Here is an 18,119-nt window from a genome sequence, read left to right as displayed (position 1 = left end):
CCCAACTTCCAATCCTCCTTTGCTTCCAGCTCTTCCATTCTGATCACTAGATATTATTAATCCATCTTAATTGCCGATTCTATAAATTTTAAGTAAAAGAAGTAGATGGTAATGCCTAATTTTAGTGATTGGTTCCTGCATTTGAATAATAAATGTATTAATATGTCCTCTTTCTATGAGTTATAGATATTACTCTTTCACTGACTCTACAAGACCAAGACAGCATGTTCTTTTTGACAATGAATGCTACACTCTCTTCAATTTATCATTCCTAACATAGGAGTCTCTATGACTGACTGGTTCAGAAGGGCCAAGACCAGTTTATTTCAACTTAGTAATGTCTAGGACATTTTAAAAGCTTCCAGTATTTTTGGATTTAATCTTCTTATTTACCATGTTCCAGTTATTACTAGCTGTTTTAATTTCTTTCTCCTTATTTTGAGTCATGCTGCATCACTAAATTAAGGTTCTTTATCGGCTGAATCCATCCATTTCATTAAGATCGAATCTACGTTAAAGAGACAGCTCTTCTCCCATTGTATTCTGAATGCCTTCTGAGGGCTTCATCTGCTGGACCCTTTAATGTCCATTGTAGACTACATTTTAAAATACCTAGACAAAGAAGTTCTTGTCCAAACAAAGCTAGGGGAAATGGCATAGTTTAAAATTAAGAAAGGTATGCATAAGGTTGTATCCTTTCTCCCTGCCTATTCAGTCTGATGCTGAACAAATCATTCAAGAAGCTGGACTCTTAAGAAGTAGGTGGCAATAATATCAGAGAAATATTCAACAACCTGTGTCATGCAGATGACACAACCTTGCTTGCTGAAAGTTAGTAGGACTTGAAGTACTTGCTGCAGAAAATCAAAGACTACAGCTCACGGATTACATCTCAGTGTGAGGAAAGCAAAAATTCTCACCACTAATCACTAGGCAGAATCATGATTGAGAAAATACTGAAATTATCAGTGATTTAATTTTACTTGGATCCACAGTCAGTGTACTTGGTGCCAGCAGTCAGGAGGTCAAGAGATGGATTGCGCTGGGAAAGTGTGTGGTCAGGGACCACAAATTACCGAGGAACGTTGATGTCAGTTTGAAGACTAAGATGCACTTGATTCATACCATCATCTTTTCAGTCACTTTCTTATTCATCTGAGAATTGACCCGTGAATAAGGATGACAGAAAAAGAAATGAGTTGTGGTATTGGAGAGGAGTACTGAATTTCCCATGAACTTCCAAAAGAACAGCTATATCTTGGAAAAAGTGCAGCCAGAGTTCTTCCTGGAGATGAATATGACAAAAGTTTCATCTCATGGACTTGAGGCGTATTGTTAGGAGGGATGTTATTCTTGGAAAGGTAGAGGGTTGGCATAGAGGGGAAAACCCTTAACCAGATAAATTAACACAACCAGTGCAGCAGTAGACTCAAGTATGTAACAGATGATGAGACTGGCACAGGATAGGACAGGGTTCAGATCTGTTGTATATGGGTTGCTATGAGTCGTTCTTGACTAGATGGGACCTAAAACCAGCAACATCTTAGGTGCTATTCTATAATTAACTTGGGTAGTACTGTAATTTCTTTATGGGAACTAATGTTAAAATGTTCACAAGTTAAAATATCAGAGCAAAACTGCACGATGCAATGTATTATTTATGCATATAAGAAGTAATTCCATTGAGTGTAATATTTTGCCATTAAGTTATTCACTTTATTATTTGACTGCCTGAAAGTAATAAAATGAGAGTATTTGTAATATATCCTTTATATGTTTGTAAGTGTTGTAAGTAAATCTGCATTATAAATAGTTGTTGCCATTTTTCTAAGTGTTTTAGCAACAGTATATATAAAACGGTACTAAAATCATTGTACTCTTAAATAGACTGTTGAGATAAATGTTAATCTTTTAGTAGAAAAATTACTTTTGGTGTAACTTTGCTAAAAATTGTTACCAGTGTATAAGAGCAGCTGGACTAAGATTTATATATAACTTACTGTGAAGTGTTTCCAATAATACTGCCTTGTTTGCAAAACCCACCTTTTTGAATTAGTGTGTGTAAAATTTGGTTGGGGAGTAGCTAGACTCCCAACTTTTGTGAAAAATTTCTTTCAAGAAAGCTCTCTTTTTCATAAGAAAGAAAAGCAAAAGCATTTTATGTAATACTTTTTGCCAATATTTAATAATACTTGTATGTATATATATATTACTCTTTGTAATGTACCCTTACAGGTAGTACTTTTGTTTTATGTTTTATCGTATATAAAATATCTATGCATATTCTTAATATAAACTAGCTTATAACCTCTCTAATAATTAGTATTTTTTTTTGTCTAACATGGCATATTTTTAAAACTGTTATAATTGTATATACTTTTTCTTTTAGAGCATATGCATTTCCTAGAGCGTTTCTTCTCCTTCTTTATAGTGTTCACTTTCTAGATCCAGAATGAATTTCATTCTTTTGCATGTTTTGCCTCTCATTTATTATGTTTTTATCTCTTTACTGCTTTTTTCTCTCATACTGCCTGTTTTTCTTATTAATTTCTATCTATACATTTTCATTTTCTCAAGTAACCTTTTAAGAATCTACTCGGCACTGTCCTTTCCTTTGGAAAAACAAAACAAAACAAAACCAGAAGCCAGTCTACCTGCAAAATCTTTTAGTTCCAATTTGTGTAATGGTAAGGAATTGTGCTGCCACTCCAGAGGTGTACAGTTTGAATCCAGCAGCTGCTTTGCCGGAGAAAGATGAGCAGTCTCCTCCCATGTGATTTACTGCCTCTGAAAACTGCTGGAGGGTCAGCTAGGGGTCGATTCTGGTGGTACACTGCAAGGAGTGGATGTCTCATATCTGCTCCCATTGACATTTGCCCCAAACTTGGCCTTGCTTTGGATTTTGATGGTGACACCCTTGGTTGAGTGTGACATTTTTCTCTCCCCATTGTATTTACACGCCTCCTTTAGTTTCTTAAAAAGGCTAAAGAGAATAAAAATACAGATGTCATTGTTTTAAATAATAGTTCAGCAATAAAAGAAATTAGTGACCAAAACAGCATCTCCTCTGACTTTGTTGTTGTTGTGTACTGTCAAGTCAGGAACTGACTCACAGCTGACCCTCACAGGTTTTCAGAGACAGAAAATTGCAAGAGCTACTGCCCATCTGTGTTCTTCAGAGTGGCTGGTCCCTTTGAATTGTTGGCACACAGCTCCTTACCACCAGGCCACCATGTTCTTTGATTTCTAGAACACCTCAGTAATTTCTGTGAGTGAGGGGAAAGGATATCTTGAAATCCAAATTTCCATATTCTTAATTGATTTTACCTCCAACTCTATACTTGCCTTCTTAGAATTTTATTTATGTTAGAAGTACTGTTTTAATCTATTTGTGCAGACACTCTTGTAATCACGTATTGGTTTACCTACTAGTAGTTTACATTTTGGCATGGTTTATTCAAAGATATTCCAGGAATACTTTGTTTTCCCTTGTCAATAATGCACCTATCGCTATCATACTTATCTTAGGTAGGCTAGCTTGAATAATAGTAAAAGTGCTATTTTCTAATTAGGGTGCTCTGGTGACCCACTGGTAAGGCCTTTGGTGGCCAGCCCATTCAAATTAAGTTTTATTTTGTAAGAAGCCTAATTATTATGGAAATCTGAACTTAATAAATTCTGGCTGGAAAATAGGAAAATGCTTAAATTATAGAGCCAATTAAAATAGATGTTTGAATGAATTTTTCTTTTTGTAAGTGCAATTCTTCACCCTTGTTCTGTAGGCTATCCACTCGGTTGCTTGGCATCATGAAGGAAAGCAGTTTATTTGCAGCCATTCGGATGGCACCTTGACTATCTGGAACATACGGTCGCCCACAAAGCCTGTGCAGACGATCACCCCACATGGTAAGAGCGCAGCACTTTTAAACACCTGAACACTTGTGTTTGGCAATAGATTGCTTTGTATGCACTTACTGTTAATTTCTTAGATCATTTCTGATGATGAGAATGGTTTTCCTTTAATTTTTGAAGCAATTGAAAACATTTAGGTACAAGCAGAGAATATCTACCAAACCAGGTACTAAATTCACAAGCCTCTCTACACTTAAACTTGTGAATTAGAAATTTTGAAAAATGTAACATATTTGTCCAATGATCCACATAAAGTAGTTACATAATTTTGTGATAAAGGACATACTTTATGCTATTTTCATCTCGTCATCGTTGTTACGTGCTGTCAAGTCTCCTGCGACTCATAGTGACACTATACACAACAGTCCTAAACCCTGCGCTATCCTTTGCCAATCTCATTATCTCTGACACCCCCATTCCGATTACCCCAGTCACTGAATCAATCCATCTTGTCAAGGGTCTTCCTCACCTGCACTGTCCCTCCAGCCTCCCAAGCATGACCTCCCTCTCCAAGGATAGGTCCCTCCTTGCAACATGTCCAAAGTATGTCAGACGAATCTTCAGAATCCTGGACTCCAAGGAGCAGCCTCACTTCACCCTCTCCAGGACAAACCTGTTTGTTCTCCTAGCAGTCCATGGTATATTCAACACTCTTCTCCAATATCATCTTCTCCAACATCACAGCTCAAAGGCATCAGTTCCTTTCTGTCATCCCTAATCATTGCTCAGCTTTCTGATTTCATCTTAGAGTTATTAAATGTACTTGTAACCATGCACTTGTAACATTTGGAGCTCTAGAAGAGGACCTTCTCTCCACCAAAATAGCTTGTTGGGGAACTCCTCAGTGGAAACACTGGAATCAGTGGAATTCTCTGGAAGAATGCCCAGGACTCAGCATATAGTCATACCCACAGCTGTGATTTATTACAGTAAAAATACACAAAGCAAAGCCTGCAGAGGACTGGGGCGTGTGAGGCAGTGCCTGAAGCAAACCAGGCGCTGTTTCCAAGACTCCTCCTAGAGGGGGCACCCAGGATGCGTATTTCCACTTGAAATGCTGTCTGCCTGCAAAAGTCGCCCTGTAGGAGTCCATGGTTTTGAGACAGCGCTAGTCAATTCTACTTAATTTATAACTCACGTCCAGACTTTCAGGATAAAAACAAATATTTGTCATTAACTGCACTGTTAGTACCAACCTTTGCGGCTAATTAAACCTGTGTTATCAGAGTAAGACTCATGAGAACCCCCTCTTATAATCAAACTCCCAAATGTAGACCAAAACCCAGCTGAGGCCTTTCCAAGAATGGCTGGCTCATGTATACTCTGTTGACACTTTTCTGCACAAGTAGTATTTATAAACTACAAGGATTTTAGGCTCTACCTTAAACAGATTATGAAAGTCTCCTTTTGTTTTATATGCTATTGTTGTTTGTTGTCATTAAGTCCCTTCCAACTCAAAGTGACCCCATGTGGACACTGTAGAAAGACTTTGCCTTTTTGGATGGAAATTAGCAGACCTGGTTTAAACCATCAAATTCTCAGCAAGTAGTCAAGTTCTTTCTTACCTCTGTATAAACTACATTCTCCATATTTACTCCAAGAGATTTTTAACAACTGAGAGTACACAGAAGAGTATTAGCAATATTTCACAGCTTAATTGAAAATAAGAATGCCCATTTTCTTTTTTTTACATTGTTACATTATAAATTATTAAAATTAAAGAAGGAGTAAAATTAAAAATTAGTTTTTCTGTGGTGTTATCATCACTGAATTGTGATTGCTGTTTTCTTCTTAAAGAACACTTATTGTAAAGTTGTTAGAGATCTGTTTATGTGTACATCGAGAGGATAGCATTAGGTCAGTTACCTTCAGCATAACTTAGCCCATTGCCATCAAGTTGGAACCACCTCCAAGGTGATTCTCAGGCTCACGTGGGAGGAGATTGTCTTTCTCCTGAGAGCAGTGGGTGGATTTGAACTACCTCACCTGTCTTTGGATAGGCAGTGCACCTCTTTACCCACTGAGCTATGAGAGCTCCTTTCTCCTTCCAGCAGAGTCCACACATCCAATCTTGAGTGTCCTCATGAAAATATTCTTAAATGTGAGGCTCTCTCGACTTCGACTAGAACCCAGGAGTCCAAAATACCAAAGATGTATCTGGAAGGATTTGTTTGAAACCTTTCTTTTCAAATCCTGAAGAAAGGAACCAGAATTAAAGATGGAATAAATATGTAATACTGATTTTTCAGTGTAATATTTTATTGAAAAAAACACAAACCTTTTTTCAAAAATAGTGCAAAGAGGTATATTTCTCAGCCTCTAGAAACTCTTAGGAACTTGAATAAATGTCAGTAGTTGTAGAAAGGATTCAGGCCATTTGTACATAGGGTTGCTATGAGTCGTGCTTAACTCGAAGGCAGTCAACAACAACAAGAAGTTGTTGACCTGGTGCCCAAAGACATTCCTCCTGTATCACCAAGATTTGTCTTTCATCAGAAAGATAAAATGTGGAGAACAAACAAGAGGGTCTCAAGTTGATTAGTTGGTATTCCAGTCTTCGTCAAACTGGAATAGCACTTGAGGTTTTGTTTTGGTTGTTGTAGTTTGGGTTTGTGTTTTTACTTTTATAACTAAAACTTTCAAAGTATTATTTTTACAATCACTTACTTTATAGAATGTGCTTTAATTTGGGGTTTATCTGAGATTTCCTGAAGTTTCACATTTGGGGGCATAAATATCCACGGATTGCTGTGTTCTTAGTAAATCACCGTAAGCAGAACATGATTTTGATCTGTTTCCATATGGCACTGTTCCTTGTGTTAATGACTTGATTATGTTCTACTCATGATCATGTTATTCTTTTACCTTCTGACTCTAATAAGCATTTTAAAATTTGTTTTTCTGTGTTCACTAAATATTTCATTTTGAAGAAGGCATTTTGAGACTGTAAACAAACTGTTCTTCCTACTTTGACCTCATCATTTTGGCATCTGTTGGTGTTCCTTGGCTGAATTAATTATTACTGTGATGGTTGCCAAGTGGCAATTTTCTGTTTAATCTTAATCGTTTTTTTCAGACCAAAAAGTAAGGTCTTTGAGAGCAGACTTTTAGAAGTGGTACAAATCAATTTCAACGCATATTATAATAGCTAAAATGATTTTAAAACCCATAAGAAAGTATTGATTTAGTATCTTTTGTGAAAATTAGAGCCCTAATGAAAATAAGTGATTTGTTTTTCCCACTCCAGCTGATGTTAAAAAGGGAAATGGCTTTTTTCTTTCCTATTTTTGAATAAATACAGAATTTTGTGGTGGTGTTAGGTGCTGTTGAATTTAGTACGATTCATAGCAACCCTGTCAACATTGTTCTATCTTGTGCTATCCTCGTCATCTCTGACATATTTGAGCCCATTGCTCCAGTCACTGTTTGAAGCACTTGAATTTTCAGATTACGCTGGCAGTGAATGTTGTAGTTAGGTACTATAGAGTCTGACCTGACCCATAGCGGCCCCCATTGGGTTACCATAGGCAGTGAATCACTTAGGAGTTGAATGTCCATCTATCTTCCATGGAGCATGAGTTTGATTCCAGCCTCGCATCTTTGGCTTGGCATCACAACTCACTACCACTAATCCAGAATAGAGCCCTGAAAATGTAGGTGCTTCAAGGTACTGACTTTATAATTTTAATTGTTTTTAAGGGTAGTAAGGATACTACCCCGTACTTACTGCAGAAGATCAAAGACTACATCCTTCAATATGGGTTACATCTCAAAATCAAGGGGGGAGAAAACACTCCCTACTGAGCCAGTAAGTACACGATATCATGATAGATGGAGGAAAGATTGAAGTTGTCAGTGATTTTATTTTACTCATATCTGTATCAACACACATGGTGGCAGCTAGTAAGAATTCAAAAGGCATGTTGGGTTGGGGAAATCTGCTCTCAGAAACCTCTCCAAAGTGCCAAAAAGCAAGGATGTTATTTTAAAGACTAAGGTGGGCCTGATTCAGGGATGGTATTTTCATTTCCTTCCTGGGCATTTGAAAGTTGGACAGTGAATATGGAAGATTGAATCAAATCAGTGTCTCTGACTTGTGGTATGATGAAGAGTGTTGAACATACCATGTACTGCTAAAAGAACAAACAAATCTAGCTTGAAGCAAGTGCAACCAGAGTTCTCCTGAGACACAAAGATGGTGAAACTTAATCTCACACAATTTAGATGTGTTGTCTGGAGGGATCATCCCTCAGAAAATACATCCTGGTGGAAAGGTAGAGGGTCAGAGAAGGCATGGAAGACTCAACAAGGTCGATTGACACAGAGATGACAGAGACGAGGAGGATGGCAGAGCATAGGGCAAGGTTCAGATCGCTTATTCTCCAGGTCATTGAGCCATATTAAACTTTATGGCATCTAATAACAACAATAATTAATACCTTTTTACTAACGAACAAGACAAATTTGTTATTTGTAACTGAATTTAGTAGTCAAAAAAGAACATTATTTTCTAATAACATGTGAAAGTAACAAGTTACCATAGATTCCATGAATACTTCCGATGTCTGTGAAAAACAATTGAGTATACTATGGACTGATGAACGAATAAATCTTCACTGGAAGAAACACAGCTTTAAGAACCAAGGGTAGTAAATGTTTAAGAATCATCAGAATTTGGTAATACAAGGGTAGCGAAGCTTCATTTCACATATTTTGCATATGTACACTGAAAGGGTGATTTTCTTGGTAAAGTTAGAGAGTCCGTGAAAGAAAGGATGTCCCTGAATATGACAGACTGACACAATGACCTTCACAACCATTTTAAGACATCAAAAGTAGAAAAGGTTGCACAGAATTGGACAAGATTTCATTCTGTTGTGCATAAGGTTACTATGGGTCAGAGTTGACTGGACAGCACCTCATAACAACAAACTATATGTGGGACAAAGATTATAGTGTACGATTTGCTTTGATGGATTGTTCCAGTTATTGCACTGTGGTCTCTCTCTTGCTTTTGCATTCTAGCAAGTTATCCTAATTTAAAGGTGTTGTATTTTTATTTGGAATTTTCAAGCCATCGAGTTATTGCCCGTAAAAGGAAATGTATTGCGCTGGGTTCAGATCTGTTGTTTCTAGGGTTATTGTATGATAAAACAGAAAGGGGCAGTTGGGACGGCCATTTCTGACCTTTACAAACTCCACAAAGGAGAACTGTCTCTGTCAACAACATCAGCATATAACCAATTCCCGTGAGGTCAAACATGTTCTCCATGCTCATACACCTCTTTCTACTCATCCTAACACTAGTCTTAGAGCTTTACTGGTTCCAGAACCTGTTATGATTGCTCATAGACTGCACAGAACCATATTAGGAAAATCAAAGGGTTATAATTCAGGTTGGCAGCAAGATACTATCACTCAGTCAGGACAGCTTCTGAAAGTGCCTGCAGGCACTTCAGCCTTAATCCTTGTGGCTTCAAGCCAGTGTTACAAAGCCTTCAGTTCTGCCAGTTATGGCTTCCCCCCACCAGACTTCCATCACACAAAGGCTTAGGCTCTTAGCTCTGGTTCAGTGGTGTAGCAGTCCTGCTCCATCTGAGGTTCTGTTCCATCTCATGTCATGTCTCTGGTCCTCCACTCGGGCCGTGGCTCCTAATGATGGCACAAGAACCCCTGGCCCAGAAGGGTGCACGCTGCATGCCTGCTGCTGCTTTGCTCCTGGTAAGATTCGCCAGTTATGCTGCTGGATCCGCTCAATTTAATAAGACAAGACTGGCCAGTCTTCTTGTGGATAGGCTAACACAAAGTGTTTGCATAGGCTAACACACACTATTTACATATCCAGCAATGATTGTCCAAAGGAGTCCCAGCAGGGACTCCTTTGTTATGGGTTGGGCTATTAACCAAAATGTTCATGATTCAAATCCATAGGAGATACATGAGACAATGAGCTTGCATTAAAATTACAGCTTTGGAAATCCAATTGACTGGTTATCACAAGTAGATCAACTGGTAGGCAGTTGTTGTTATTGTTATGTGCCATCGATTCATTTGCGACTCATAGCAACCTTATGCGCAAGAGCCCTAAACGCCATTCTGTCTTGCCAACCTCGCTGTCTCAAACACACTCATTCCCACCACTCCACTCACAGAATCCATCCATCTCATCGACGGTCTTCCTCTCTTGCACTGTCCCTCCATTCTCCCAAGCATGATGTCCCTCTTCAAGGACCGGTCCTTCCTTGCAACATGCCCAGAGTATGTCAGACGAAGCTTCACACTCCTTGACTCCAAGGAGCATTCTGGCTTCACCCTCGCCATGACCAACCTGTTTGTTCTCCTAGCAGTCCGTGGTATATTCAACACTCTGCTCCAGCACCACAGCTCAAAGGCATCAATTCTCTTTCTGTCATCCCTATTCACTATCCAACTCTCCGATGCATAGCATGTAATTGCAAAGACTATAGCCTGGATCAGGCACACCTTAGTCTCCAGCCTGATGTCGTTGCTCTTCAGTACTCTTGAGAGGTCCCTCACAGCTGACTTTCCCAATGCAATTCGTCTCCTGATTTTCTGGCTGCTGTTACCAAGAGTGTTGACTGTGCAGCCAAGTAAACTTAATCTGTTAACTGTCTCAATCTCTTCACCATCCCTACTGATGCTGCCAGTTGGCCCAGTGGTGAGAATCTTTGTTTTCTTGATGTTGAGCTTCAATCCATATTGAAGACTGCAGTCCTTGACCATCTATAGCAAGCGCTTCAGGTCTTCCTCAGTTTCATCATACAGGGTTGTGTCATCTGCATAACGCAGGTTGTTGACGATTCTTCCACCAATCCTGATGCCAAATTCCTCCTTGTACAGCCCAGTGTCTCGGATAATCTGTTCTGCATACAGATTGAAAAGGTATGGAGACAAAATACATCCCTGGTGGACCCCTTTCTTGATTTTGAACCATTCAGTGTCTCCCTGCTCTGTTCTGATGACTGCCTCTTGGTCCAAGAATAGGTTTTGCATTAGGACAATCAAATGTTCTGGGATTCCCATTCTTCTCTGAGTCAGCCTCAGCTTGTTGTGATCCACGTAGTCAAAAGCCTTTGCACAGTCAATGAAGCACAGATAGACATTCTTCCGGTATTCTCTGTTTTCTGCCAAGATCCATCTAACATTTGCTATAATATCCCTAGTACCATAACCTCTTCTAAATCCAACCTGCACATCTGGCAGTTTTCTGTTGACATATTGTTCCAAACATTTTTTTATAATTTTCAGCAGAATCTTGCTTGCGTGTGATATCCATGATATTGTTCGATAATTTCCGCATACGTTTAAAACTTAGAGAAGGCAGTAGATTTGGTTTTTGTTTTTCTTTTAATGATCAGTTATCTTATTCCTGAAAAACCCTGTATTACTTTTATAGCTAGGAACTGACTTTATATTAATCTTACTGCTACTTTATTATGGTGTTTATTCTTGTAAAGAAGCACTGATAGGACAAGGATTAAAGCGCCTAACTATGTAACCACAGGTTGAAAGTTTGAACCCACCAGCTCCTCCTTGGAGGAGAGATGTGATGGCTTCTCCCATAAAGGATTTATAGCCATGAAAATCCTATCAGGCATTTCAGCCTTTGGCTTTCTTTGTTGTTCTTTTGTTTAGTGTTGAGGATATGTTACACATTTCCTCACAAGTCTGTTATATCAGCCTGTGGTGGATTTTTTTGCAGGTGGAGGACATGGGGGCAAATTCTTTTTCATAGTTTCTGGCTTAGTGAGCGTTGGAAAGTCAGTACAATTCTGAACATCAGTTCCCATATACTACTGAAACTTTATCCTTCTTACTTGGTGGATGTCAGGATGACACCTTATCAGTCTGTGAACACATATGTGACAGACACTGTCCATCCCTGGACGAGGTCTGGTGACAGTTCGTAGGGAGTTGTGCTGCTCATAGCCAGGCTCCCCAAGACAAAGAAGGGCCATCTCCCCATGTACAGTTTAAAGTCCCTGAAAACCCACTGGAGCGTCAGCTATCAGTCAGTTTCAGACTTTATGGCAAAGAATTTTTTTTAAAAGACTTGGGTAAAATAAGCAGAATTTTAGTTAAAGTTAAATTATGATGATGTTGTTGTTGTTAAGTGCAGTCTAGTCGTGTGCGACTCATAGCGAGCCTGTGAACGAAAGTCCTCAACACTTGTGTGACTTTCATCCTTTCTCCAGTTTCATAGGGTTTCTGGAGGCAAGCTATTACGGAAGTGGATGCCACTCCTCCTTCCAAGCTTGTTTTTATCGGGGAGCTCCAGCAAACACTGTCCACCATGGGTAACCATAATCACATTTGTCACATCAGTGTCACAGTGTTCAGCTTCACAGCAACCACAAGTTACCGCTGTATGGCAAGTGGACACACAAGGGCTATAGGACCTAGAAGACTGTTTGACCAAAAACAATAAAAAACAGGCCTGAGGGCTATGGATTAAAAGTCAACCACCTTTGGCTAAATCTGAACCTCTATGCTATATAGTAAGACAGTTTAGAAGATTTTTAGATAGTATTTTTAGAATAGCATTCAAATTATTTCTCACAATCAGTTTTGAATATGTTGACAAATTGGTGAAAATAATTTTATGGTTCTAGAATATTTAGAAATGCTGAATTAGAATTAACTCCACCCCCCACCCCCATTACTGAAAGTCTCTTTAGCTTCGAATGTACCTTATGAATCTCTTAGGAGGAAGAAAATAAAGTGTGTGTGTGCGCCCGCCCACATGTACGTATATGTTGTTATGTTCCGTAGAGTCAGCACCAACTCATAGCTGACCCTCCAGCAGGTTTTCAGAAGCTGTGTGTTACATGGAGGAGATTGCCCATCTTTCTCCCACAGAGCGCATGGTGGATTTGAACTTGCACTGGCAGTATGACTCTCCCTGTATGCCAGTAGTTAAAGTGCTTGGCTACTAAACAAAGGGTCAGTGTTACACTGATCAATTCACTGTGGCATTTGAAAGACCAACCAGACATCCCATACCAAAAAGAAAACCAAACCTACTGCCATTGAATCGATTCTTACTAATGTATAGGATATGATAGAACTGCTTCTTAGTGTTTCCAGAACTGTAATCTTTAGGAAAACACATTGCGCTGTCTGGCTGACTAGTGTATCTCAGACAGGATCCTCTTGGCTTACAGCGCAGTGTTTCATTCACTGCTCCCAAGTTCCAAGTTCACATACCAAACCCAGCCCATTGCCTTCCGTTGGGTTCTGACTCACGGCCACCCTGCCTCAGGTCTCAGAGGCTGTGGAGCTTGATAATCTCGACAGGAGGAGGAGACTGCTGTGTTGTTCTGTACTGTCAAGTCAGAGCCGATCCATAACTGACCCTCCAGCAGGTAGTCAGAGGCTGTTAATCACACGGGAGGAGATGGCCTATCCTCCCACACAGCACCTGGTGGATTCGAACCACGTGCCTTCGGGATTGCAGCACAACTTCTTATGACTAGACTACCAGCACTGAAATAATCAGTTAATGAGAGAAGATATGGGTGTAGCAAGGGAAAGAGTACAAGTAAGTGTTGCAATTGAGATCCCTCATGCAGTCAGTCACTGGTACTTCCTTCCTCACAAGTACTGTGCTCCACTCCACCACCGTGGATCCCAGCAAGGAACTGTGGCTTCTCAAGAGCACAAAGAATCCTTTGTACATACACTGCAATACTGACGAGGGACAGTGTTCTCTTCACCAAGTCAAACAACTGCCGTAGTCATCGTGTTTTCAGGAGTGTCAGAAAGTACTGTATTTCTGTGTGTGTGGTATTTCATGTATTTTTTAATAAAGTAGGTTTTCTAGCAGTCTTAAGTAAGAGTTGGTTATAACAACATTCTAACCTTGGGGACTTACTGTACATGTTTGCATTTGTGACTGAGGGAACGGAAGAAATACACAAACCTGACAGTAACTGGAGCAGTGGGTGTAGGTGCGTCAGAATGAGAGACTGGCTCAGGTCAGGGCAGGCTTCAGAGCCGCTGTACGTAGGGCCTCTATGAGTCACAGGCAACTCGATGGCACATAACAAGGGGAATTTTGGCATTAGGCTTAAAAAACCTCTTAGATCCATTCGTTGTAGCTGAATAGTTTAGGATTAGGAGAGCAGAACATTGTAGAAAGAAAGAAAGAATAAATCAGATGTAAATCAGATGGAAGGGAGGCAGTTAATCTGCTCTTTTCCATGATTGTTAAGGCGTTTCTTAGGTAATTATATGAACAAGCCAACTTTGGCTTCCCAAGTGATATATTTCTCTTAAGAAGTAAAATGACATCTAGTGGTGAAATCTGGTGATTCCCTCGTACTTTCTTGAATTTACATGCACTTTATAAAATCATCCCTGGTGATCCGTAGGGAGCTGCGCTCCTCACCCGAAGACAGAGCAGCAGTGCAGCGTATCTCTGGCCATTCGAACCGCCATTGGCTCCAGGTGAGAAAGGTGGACGTTCCCCTGGACGATTTACATTCTTTGAAAACCCACTGTCACATCATCTCTGGTTTGGTTCCTACTCAATGGCAGTACATTCAGCTTGAGAGTGTGTTTATATAATCATAGCTTATTCTTCATTTCTTAATTTAATTTAGAGAATGTTTACATTTACGGAGGAATAAATGAATTTTGCTAGACTAGCCTGGAAGCAGGAGCGGCATCCACTTCCAAAATGGCTTGCCTCTGGAAACTCTATGTACGAACAGTGCTCAGGCCATTCGTTCATAGGGTCGCTATAGTCATCTACGACTCGATGGCATTAACAACAACAAGTGGCAAGAATTAGTAATTTATTTTTTTTTAAATAACTGAGTGAAAAAAAGAGGAGTTTAAGCACATGCGAAGGACTTGTGTTTCCAAGGAAACATAACAGACTCCAGTGTAAAAACTGCCACACTTTTAATCCATAGGGATAATGAAACTGCTGTTTACTAGCATCTGTGCAGAGGCTACAAAAGAAAAAAATTAACCATTGGTGGTGGTGGTGGTGCCCTTGAGTCACGCACAAGTCATAGTGACCCTGTGGACAACAGCTCTGAACCCTGTCCTGTCCTGCGCCGTCCTCACAGTCTGTGACACACTGGTGCCCGTTGCTGCCATCAGTGCCAGTCCATCCTGTTGACGGTCTTTCTCCCCTCCACTGACCTTCCACCTTTCCAAGGAAGATATCTTTGTCCAAGGAATAGCCTTTCCTAACAACGTGCACAAGGTATGAGAGATGAAGCTTCATCACCTTTGCCTCCAGAGAGCACTCTCGCTGCAATTGTCACAAGACATGACTGGTTTGTTTTGTTTTGTTTTGTGGCAGTCAGTGGATAGTCTTCTCTGACATCATAACACAAAGGCATCAATTCTTTTTCTGTTATCCTTATTCATTGTCCGGCTCTCAGGTGCATAGCAAGCGATTGAAGAGTTCATGGCCTGAATCAGGCACACCTTAAACCTCACACTGACATCATTGCTCATCAGTATCTTGGAGAGGTCCCTCACAGACAGCAGACTTGCCCAATGCAATATATGTCTCCTTGTCGCTAGTACCAAGTATATTGATCTAAATAAGATTAAATCCTAGACAATTCCAATCCCTCCTCCATCTACCATGATGTTGCATACAGATTGGTTAAGTATGGAAAGAGGTACAAACCTGATGCATCTACGCTTCGAGATATTAAACCATATAGTGTTCCCTAGCTCTGTTCCAGAGGTCTCAGATTACCTATTGTTGTTGTAAGGTACAGACGAGTATGACCCTGTGAACAGCAGACTTGGACCCTGTCCTGTGCTGTGTCATTCTTTTTTTTTTAATTATCTTTATTTTAATGAACGTTTACATAGATTTTGGATTTCCATTCATTCATTGTTGCATTTTTCTCACTGCCCACCCCTCTCTCCTAGTTCATTCTTCTCTTGAAAAGTAAAAGAAAAATTCTTTCATTCTTACAGTTTCTGACATCCTTGAACTACAGTCACTGTGTCAACCCATATAGAGAAATTGGCTGTAAACTTTATAATTAAAAATTAACTCTCCAGTAAGATAGTTAATAATGTTCTTGAACACATAAAGGTTGGGGTGTCTGGTTCTACCAGAGATACCTCGGAAGAAAACCCTGGCTAGAAAATGAGTATTCGCTTAGTTTTCACTTCTCAATCACTATAGATGGTACTGTGGTTCCCTTTCTTGTACACCACACTCAGTAGGAGATAGTTCCCCCCCCCATGAGATAAATGCTTAGAAGTAAACTTGGCAGATTGAAGAGTTTTATGTGTTTATCTACTTTTAATAGTTGAGAAGGCTGTACATTTCTAATGGCTAGTATGAGTGTCCCCTTTTCTCTCTGTATCAGCAATAGGTATGTTGTTGACGTTGGGTGCCATCAAGTCATATATGACTCATAGTGAACATTGGATCTGAACCTTGTCCTATCCTGTGCCATCTTCACACTTCCTGACATGCTAGACCCCATTGCGGCGTTGACTGTGTCAGTCCACCTGGTTGAGGGTCTTCCTCTTCCTTGCTGACACTCCATCCTTTCCAAGCATCTTGTCCCTCTCCAAGGAATAGTTCCTCCTAGCAACATGCCCTCATCATCCTTGCCTTCAAACAACACTCTGGCTTCACCCTTTCCAAGACATATTTATGTATTTTTTTGGCAGTCCATGGGATGTTCAGTGCTCTTCTCTAACACCATAACTCAAAGGCATTAATTCTTCTGTCGTCTCTATTCATTATCCAGCTTTCAGACGCATAGCATGTGATCATAAAGACCATGGCCTGAATCAGACTCACCTTAGTCCTCAAATTGATATCATTAATCCTCAGTAATTTAGAGAGATCCCTACCTGCACACTTTCCCAATGCAATACACCTTCTGATTTCCTGACTGCTGGTACCAAGGATGTTAATTATGGATCCAAGTAAGATGAAGCTGTTGACAATTTCAGTCTCTTTTCCATCCATAATGATGTTGCCTACTGGTCCTTCTGGTAAGAATCTTTTTTCTGACTTTGAAATGCAGTCCATATTGAAGGCTGCTTTCTTTGATCTTCTGCTACAAGTACTTCAAGTCCCTCTCATTTTTAGCACGCAGAGTTGTGTCATCTGCATAATGCAGGTTGTTGATGAGTCTCTCTCTCTCTGATTCTGATGCTACATTCCTCTTCATAGAGTCTTGAATAATTTGCACACATACAGATTGAATAGGTATGGAAAAAGAATACAACCCTGATGTATTTCTTTCTTAATTTTAAACCTTGCAGTGTTTCCTTGCTCTGTTCACACAACAGCCTCATGGCCCAGTTACAGGCTTTGTATGAACACAAGTTAAGTGCTCTTGGATTCCTATTCTTCTCAATATCAGCCACAACTTGCCATGTTCCACACAGTCAAACACCTTTACTATTCGATATAAAACACAAATAGGCCTTCTTCTGGTACTCTGTACATTTGGCCAGACATCAGCAGTGATATCCCTAGTGCTACAGCCTCTTCTAAATCCTGCTTGAACTTCTGGCAGTTCCCTATCTGTACTGTTCTAACCATTTTTTAAAAATGATCTTCAGTAGTATTTTGCTTTGTTGTTGTTATATGCCGTCGAGTTGCCTGTGACTCATAGTGACCTGATGTACAACAGCCCTAAACCGGGTGTGAATCTCACTTATTCCAGCACATCTACTTCTATTATCCCAGTCACTGAATCAGTCCACCTCATAGAGGGTCTTCCTCTCCTGTGCTGTCCCTTCACCCTCCCAAGCACGACATCCTACTCCAGGGACATGGTCTCTCCTTGCAACATGTCCAAGTATGTCAGATGAAGCTTCAGAATCTTTGCCTCCAAGGATCAGCTTGGTTTAACCCTCCCCAGGGTGAACCTGTTTGTTGTTTTAGCATTCCATGGTATATTCAGTACTTTTCTCCAGCACCACAGCTCCAAGGCATTAATTCTCCTTCTATCCTCCTTAGTCATTTTCCAACTCTCTGATGCAAAGCAAGTGATTGCAAATACCATGGCCTGCATAAGGCACACCTTAGTCTCCAGAGTGACACCATTGCTCTTTAGTACTTTGGAAAGGTCCCTAACAGCAGACTTTCCCATCACAATACATCTTTTAATTTCCTGGCTACTGGTGCCAAGAGTGTGGACTGTGGAGCCAAGCAACTAAAGCTGTGAACATTCTCA

General features: G+C 40.1%; 1 protein-coding gene across 3 annotated transcripts in view; it reads left to right on the top strand.

The window, feature by feature from the left end:
- STXBP5 (syntaxin binding protein 5 (tomosyn)) overlaps nt 1-18,119 on the top strand; it is a 210,740-nt gene that overhangs the window by 93,564 nt on the left and 99,057 nt on the right. For all 3 annotated transcript variants that reach the window (XM_006891652.1, XM_006891651.1, XM_006891653.1), the window contains exon 8: nt 3,783-3,906. In XM_006891652.1, the coding sequence (XP_006891714.1) occupies nt 3,783-3,906 (124 nt within the window). The remainder of the gene's footprint in view (nt 1-3,782; nt 3,907-18,119) is intronic.

The sequence above is a fragment of the Elephantulus edwardii genome, unplaced genomic scaffold, assembly GCF_000299155.1.
Source record: "Elephantulus edwardii isolate Elephantulus edwardi_28Jun2011 unplaced genomic scaffold, EleEdw1.0 scaffold00102, whole genome shotgun sequence".
Taxonomy (NCBI): domain Eukaryota; kingdom Metazoa; phylum Chordata; class Mammalia; order Macroscelidea; family Macroscelididae; genus Elephantulus; species Elephantulus edwardii.
Note: the sequence above shows the minus strand (reverse complement) of the source record. Positions and strands in the feature narration are given on the sequence as shown.